This window comes from Engraulis encrasicolus, chromosome 23 (assembly GCF_034702125.1).
Source record: "Engraulis encrasicolus isolate BLACKSEA-1 chromosome 23, IST_EnEncr_1.0, whole genome shotgun sequence".
In the NCBI taxonomy this organism is placed as follows: Eukaryota; Metazoa; Chordata; class Actinopteri; order Clupeiformes; family Engraulidae; genus Engraulis; species Engraulis encrasicolus.
This window is the reverse complement of record NC_085879.1, coordinates 22,260,466-22,267,965: the sequence shown is the minus strand read 5'-3', so window position 1 is coordinate 22,267,965 and position 7,500 is coordinate 22,260,466. Positions and strand designations below refer to the sequence as shown.

Genomic DNA, 7,500 nt, shown 5'->3' with positions numbered 1-7,500 from the left:
CCACCATGCACATCGGACAGGGCCGCACCGGAGGTGAGCCTCTGAAGCGCCATTAAATAGTTGGGAGCGTAGGACAGTTCTGCGGACATTTATTGTGTCCTCTAAGTTTTGCAATTTGGTCTACCAGTACACGTCTACTATCAAGTTTAAGACTCCAAGGAGCTGAAGTTTAGGCTTATCCAGCTACACACTAGTCGGGCAATTTAACATGAGGGGATATATGAGAGGCACACTGATGCAGGAACTCGGGCCTCCCAGAAAAAGACAGGGCACCAGCTGAGCCACAGACTACTCAGCACACGCAAATGTAGTATCAGCCATATTGGGATGTTTTCACTGTCACAAGTTCACTTTCTCAAGCTAAATATTTAAGACAGCTGACTTTGTCTGTTTTTCCTGGGATAAGTTATTTTTTCCCGCCGGGTAAATCCTCATTGTGAACGTGATAATAGGCACGATGCCGATAATAGGATTGCTCGCAGCAGTGGGGATTCTGTGTCGAGGACTTTTTGTGCGATGTGGGGCTTTGTGAAGGATTCACTTGCATGAAGAGCCGAGGAACAGGGTTGGAGGAAAAGCGGTTTGGGAGCGCTAGGGACTGGAGAGAGTCAGGAGGCTACGTGTTGAAATCCCACTGGGTCACGTAAAAGGTTTCTGTGCAAAGCTTTTAGAACAGGATTATTTTGTATTAAAAAAAACAGCAAACAGGTTTCTATGAGAACAACGGATCTATGTTATGAAGACTTCAGTAAGTACAGTACTTGGGCATTTGGGCACAACATTAGAGTTCTATGTTACACATTGAATACTGAAAACGTACTGTAATGTTACAGTAAATGATATGATCTCTGAGTAAACTTAACATCGGGTTACACGCACTGGTTACACTCATTTTTGTCTTCGTCTTATTATTTACGTGGAGTGTCAAATATGTAACAGAACACAGAATGTATGTAATGTATTATTTACTTACAGCACTTCCTTGGTTTTGGGTTTGCACGGTGTAAACATGAAACTTTTGCATTTTTAGTGTTTGTGTTATAGTACCGCACATGGTACAGGCCTTGTGTTTTTGGGAGGGTACTGTATGTGAGGTTTCATAAGCAATGCAAAGATAGAAAGACGTATGCTCGGTGAAGGAAAGAGAGAGAGGAAGAGAAATGCAGAAAGACGAATGAGCGGAATGATTAGGGTGGATGGGATGATAACACAGGTTAGAGTGGAGGAATGTTGAGTGAAAAGAAAGGAGAGGGAGAGAGAAAGAGATGGTGGCAGTATGGGATGAGTGACATAAGACAGATGGAGAGATGCTAAAGAAAAAAAAAAGTATAGAAATGGAGTTGGTGAAGGACTGGCACAGAGCTGAAAAATAAAGCACAGAAGCAGAAGGAGAAAACAGACCTTGGGACCACTTTTGGACGACGAAAGAATGACAGCAGTACAGACTGGAGAGAGAGAGAGAGAGAGAGAGAGAGAGAGAGAGAGAGAGAGAGAGAGAGAGATAGAGAGAGAGAGAGCGGGAGAGAGAGGGGAAATAAGAGAGTGAGATAGACAGAAAGATAGAGTGATATACCAAATGAGAGAGAGAGAGAGAGAGAGAGAGAGAGAGAGAGAGAGAGAGAGAGAGAGAGAGAGAGAGAGAGAGAGAGAGAGAGAGAGAGAGAGAGAGAGTTTGTGTGTGTGAGTGTGTGTGTTTCTGTGTCTGTGAGAGAGAGAGAGAGAGAGAGAGAGAGAGAGAGAGAGAGAGAGAGAGAGAGAGAATGATGGAGAGAGCGAGACTGGCAGGAGGAGGAGTGCCTTTTTAATATACCTTCCCTCTGTTTTCCATTTCTGTTTTATTTCTGCGCTGATGGAGCCATTTCTCGTCTGCGATGACATTATCCTCTCGTCCGTAATCCCCCCTTCCTGTCATTATTCCCCCGCTCAGTCATTCTCTCGTTTTTTTTTGTGTGTTTTTTTATGTCCCTGTCTGCTTGGCTTATTACCATTTTCGCTTTTTTCAATTTCTGACTCTCCTTGGCGTCTCTCTCTCTCTCTCTCTCTCTCTCTCTCTCTCTCTCTCTCTCCCTTTGACTCTCTCTCTCTCATTCTCTCTCTCACTCTCTTGGTCTCTCTCTCTCATTCTCTCTCTCACTCTCTTGGTCTCTCTCTCTCTTTCATTATATCTCAGACCGTTTTTTGAAGGCGTTTAATTCCCCTACTCATGGCCAACCCCTCCCTCCCCGCTCCCTTCTTCTCACTCGTAATAACGCTCCCGCCTGGCTCCTCGCCCAGCCCTCCTCAGTGGCCCAATCCAGCCTAAGTGGCCTGCCCTCTGGGGAGAGGAGCGTAGGAAAAGCCCAGGCCTCAGTGGAGAAGGCCCTGGCCTACACACACACAGAGAGAAACAGACACATTGGGGTGGGTCCCATCGGGGGCACTTAAACAGGAGCCTCCTGACAAGAGATGAGAGTTTTTTTTTCTTTTTTGGCGTGGTGGAGGTGGACTGGACGTCCCTAAACAGATTAGACAAGCGGGGCCCTTCCAATAGAGAGGAGCACCTCTCCTGGGTTCCGGGGGGACACAGCGAGCCATGGTGGGGAGTGTGGGTGGGGGTGATAGGTATGCACTGTAGATACTTGGTGTCTGCTTCTGACTGCCCTTTTTAGCCTTGCCTGCCTCAATGGTAATTGTAGTGCCATTTTCTTGAGTCCCATTTCAAAATAGTTGGGTCCCATCAGGGAATTGGTTCTCTCCGTTGGAGATGGTGGCGGGGGCTCATGGCAGTACTCCCATGACAGAGCCATCAGCTACAGGCTGTCCCAACCACCTCCATAACCACCATGCTCTCCCTCCTACCCCATCAACTCCTCCACCTCATAGTCTCAGGGGCGCTCCCTCAATGGTATTTGGTGCCCATTTTTTCCCGGGGCCCCTGCAGTAAAACCCTGCGGCCCATTGGGGGACGTGGTTCTCTCTCATCCTCAACCAACCACCATCTTCTCTTCCTCTCTTCCTCTCTTCCACCACCCACTGTCTCATAGTTAATGCTCTTGGCGGCTAGGCTACCCTCTCCAGGGAGCTGGGCTTCCATGCTGTCACATCCACTCAGGGACTTGCAAAAAAACAGGCATGGACAGCCATGCCGTGAGCTCATTTTATTTTTATTTAAAAAAAAAAAAAAAAACTTCAGCCAGAAAGATGTTATGAGGAAAGAAAAAAAAAACACATTCAACCAAGTGGTTGGTTTTGGATGGATCCGGTTGAGGTTTTTTCGTTCACTGTGTGCGTGTGCGTGTGCGTGTGCGTGTGCGTGTGCGTGTGCGTGTGCGTGTGCGTGTGTGTGTGTGTGCGCGTGTGTGTGTGTGTGTGTGCGTGCGTGCGTGCGTGCGTGCGTGCGTGCGCGCGTGCGCGTGTGCGTGTGTGCGTGCGTGCGTGCGTGTGTGTGTGCGTGCGTGTGTGTGTGTGTGTGTGTGCGTGTGTGTGTGCTCTCTGGTTCCTAATGGCTTTCTCAGCACAGGACTCTTGGCTGCCATTTGCCAACCTGTGGCTCCTCTCATTATAACGAGTTATGACATGGGGCTCTGGGTAAGTGGCGGTGGATGATACCATGCTGAACCTGGAGACTGTGGACCACAGTCACTGGTCTCAATATAAAAATGCCCTCTGGTCATCGTTAGCCCTTGGTGTGTGTGTGTGTGTGTGTGTGTGTGTGGGGGTGGGGTGTGTGTGTGTGTGTGTGTGTGTGTGTGTGTGTGTGTGTGTGTGTGTGTGTGTGTGTGTGTGTGTGTGTGTGTGTGTGTGTGTGTGTGTGTGTGTGTGTCTGTGTCTGTGTGTGTGCGTGTGTGTGTGATAAAGACTGTGTGCGTGCCTCTGTGTTTGTGAGAGAGATAGAGACTATTTGTGTGTGTGTGCGTGTGTGTGTGTGCGTGCATGTGTGTGTGTGAAACCGCGTATGCGTGCGTGTGTGTGTGTGTGTGTGTGCATTCGTGCATGCACGCACAAGAGCATGTACACCGCATTCCACATTATTATGCCAATGATATTTTTCGCTGTTTCCCCAAATAATCAATACAAATGACAGTCGTCATAATTTTCAAGTCATCAGCCATTAGAGTACAATTTAAAAGTTTTTGAATGAACCTTCCAATGATAACGGTATTTTTTTAAATAATAAAAAACTTTAAATGCTCTGTTCCACATTATTACGCAAAATAGTTTTGTAGTGTTGTAATCCAAATGTCTTTCTTTTTTTCCCATTTACCTCAAAACAGTTGGAATTTGGTACCTTCTAAATTACATTTCAATGTTCAATACTTGGTGATAAGCTCTTTGTCTTAGTAACTGGAATGCTGCGATTAACATTGAAGTCAATGGTAGGGCATTGCATGGGAGTTATGGAAGCCCAGATATCCTTGATGCTTTGCTCTCAGCTGTTTTTGTTTGTTTGGTCTGGTGACCCACACTTCACTCTTCAGTATACCCTTAGATTTCCATGCCACGTTTAGGTGCTTTGGAGGTGATGACATTCTAACTCACCAGACATAAAACCCCATTGAAAATGAATGGGATGTTATGTCTGGTGAGTTAGAATGTCATCACCTCCAAAGCACCTACACGTGGCATGGAAATCTACGGGTATATTGAAGAGTGAAGTGTGGGTCACCAGACCAAACAAACAAAAACAGCTGAGAGCAAAGCATCAAGGATATCTGGGCTTCCATAACTCCCATGCAATGCCCTGCCATTGACTTCAATGTTAAACGCAGCATTCCAGTTACAGCTTATGACCAAGTTTTGAACATCGAAATGTAATTTAGAAGGTACCAAATGCCAACTGTTTTGATGTAAATGGGAAAAAAAGAAAGAAATTTGTATTACAACACTACAAAACTGTTTTGCGTAATAATTTGGAACAGAGCATTTTGGGCATTTTAAGTTTTTTGTTATTTAAAAAAATACCGTTATCATTGGAAGGTTCATTCAAAAACTTTTGAATTGTACTCTAATGGCCGATTACTTGAAAATTATGACTGTCATTTATATTGATTATTTAGGAAAACGGCAAAAAATGTAATTTGAGTAATAATGTGAAATGCGGTGTATTTATGAGCATAGTTGGGCTTTCTTGGATTCAGGAAATAGAAGCCCTGCCACATATTTCTTCACAACGTTCACGGGCGCTAAGCTAGCTGATTCTAATTAGCAGAACTCATCAGAGATGTATCAGCTAATTAGTGGGGTCACCTGTGTTAAGCTCACAGGCGGAAGAAGTACAGCACAAGTGTTTACGCTCTCAAGTTGTGTTCTCCGTGCTGCGCTAAATATATCTTGCTCTCTCTCCCTGTCTTGTTTTCACTTTTCTTTCTTTCCTTCTTTGTGTGTGTGTGTGTGTGCGCGCGTGCGTGTGCGTTTGCATGTGCGTGTGCATGTGGGTGACTGTGTGTTTGTGTGAGAGAGAGTGTGTGTGTATGGGAGAGTGTGAGTGCGTGCGTGCGTGCATGCGAGCGAGTAAGCGAGAGATAGAGATATATAGAGAGAGAAAGAGCGAGTGAGAGAGAGTGAGAGAGAGCGAGCGAGAGAGAGAGGGATAGAGAGAGAGAGAGAGAGAGAGAGAGAGAGTGGAGAGAGAGAGAGAGAGAGAGAGAGAGAGACAGAGAGAGATTGTATTTGTGCGTGCGTGCATGCATCTGATTGTGTTTACGTTTGCGTATGTCTGTATCACTTTACAAGTGTATATGCTCTGGTAACTTCCTGTCTTCTTGAAATCTCTTATCGTGCTGACTCGGTCATTGACTTGCTGTAGCACATGTCCTTAATGCTGAGTCAAGTCATTGATTGGTTGTGGTGTGTGTCCGTCGCGCTGAGTCAAGTCATTGATTGGCTGCCGTGTGTGTGTCCGTCATTGCAGTGTCGATTGTGATGGGCGTGCCCAGCGTGAAGAGGGAGGTGCACTCGTACCTGACGGACACGCTCAGTTCCCTCATGACGGAGCTGAGCCCCGCCGAGAAGGAGGATTGCGTCATCGTGGTCTTCATTGCAGAGGTGAGTTCACTTTCTACAGCTCAACTAGACTGTAGATGGTACATTTGTCAGTGTTAATTCAACACTATGTTGCAGTATTACTGTATCAGGGTTGAATTTGACACTATGTTGCTCAACTAGACAGTTGATTTGTCAGTGTTAATTCAACACTTGTGAATTTGATTGTGTGGTATATGTGGTCTTCATAGAGGTGGGTAGACCTACACTTCAACCACAACTCAACTGGGTAGTAGATTGTTCAGTGTTCATTCAACACCACTACGATCAGTGTTTTTTGCTCTTAACCCTCTGAGGTGCCCTTCAGAGGGCAATGTGTCTCCAAAAACAAATCTGTAACTCTGTGAGTTTTTGTCATTGAAACATATAAGTCACACCATTAGAAACCTCAGACCTTCCAGGTCCCAAATATATATATATGAAATGAAAATACTGGAAAATGTTAGGGTGGTGCAAGCAGCCTAAAAGCCTCTGAAAAGCCTTAGACCTCAGAGGGTTAAAGAGGAGGTCCAACACTTTGAATGTTAATTTGACTCTCAAAGTGTTACTGTATAAAGGAGGAGCTGGAGCACACTGCAGCGCAGCCTCATAACGTGCACTGTTCCACCAGCGGAATGCTGCAATAATTGCTGAAAAGACTTAACTACAATACAAGGACATTACACAGGGCCTTCGCTAATACATTACGACTTGGTCATTGTCATTCTGGTAACCACACATTTATAACAGGGATCATGTCCGAACAGATTAAACTTCTTTTTTTCTTTTATCCAGTGCAAACAAGTGGAATGTAAGAAGCTGTCACGCTCCGGAGCCTCCTTTATACCAGCCCTGTCCAATTTTGAAGTACCTGACAGGTGGAGGGATGATGCCTAGAATCCCTTCATAGACTCATGTCACTGGGTGTCTGTGAAGATTAATATTCATTCTGGTCAAAGGACATTGTAAGCATCTGCTCAGTGGAGATTCATATTCAGTTCAAAGTAACCAGAGCTGAATTTTAAATAATTGGACTTTTTTTTTTTAAACTGTCACTGAAAATGCTGCTTCTTCCATTAAGACCTGGTTATCCATCGAATCATCCACAGTTACAAAGGCGGCAGCATTACGATTTGGATAGCAGTTGCTATAGCTAAATCATTCAGACAACGTAACAGGAACTAGCAGACAAGAAGTGCTGTGATAGCACAAAAAAACATTGAAATAGACGAGGTTAGTTGGCATGGTAATTAGTTGCATAGGGAGCTCCACCAGAAGGTACAGTACATCTCTGGGGATGAACGCAGATATTTCATCATATGACGGAAGGGTTCAATATACAGTAAATGTGCTTTTAAATGGGAATTTCAGCGGATTTCAACATGCAATTGTGTTGCTCATGCTATCCTTGACTTCTCAGTACCTGATGACACAGCATTTTTTTCAGCCCTTTCCAAGATCCTAACCAGTGTAATGCTGGCATGGTTTGTTAACATCTTT

General features: G+C 44.9%; 1 protein-coding gene across 1 annotated transcript in view; it reads left to right on the top strand.

Annotated features, from left to right (window-relative positions):
- The window catches only part of mgat4b (alpha-1,3-mannosyl-glycoprotein 4-beta-N-acetylglucosaminyltransferase B), a 254,242-nt gene that overhangs the window by 131,186 nt on the left and 115,556 nt on the right, over window positions 1-7,500 (top strand). Inside the window, exon 4 of the mRNA XM_063189685.1 lies at window positions 5,891-6,024. Within this exon, the coding sequence (XP_063045755.1) occupies window positions 5,891-6,024 (134 nt within the window). The remainder of the gene's footprint in view (window positions 1-5,890; window positions 6,025-7,500) is intronic.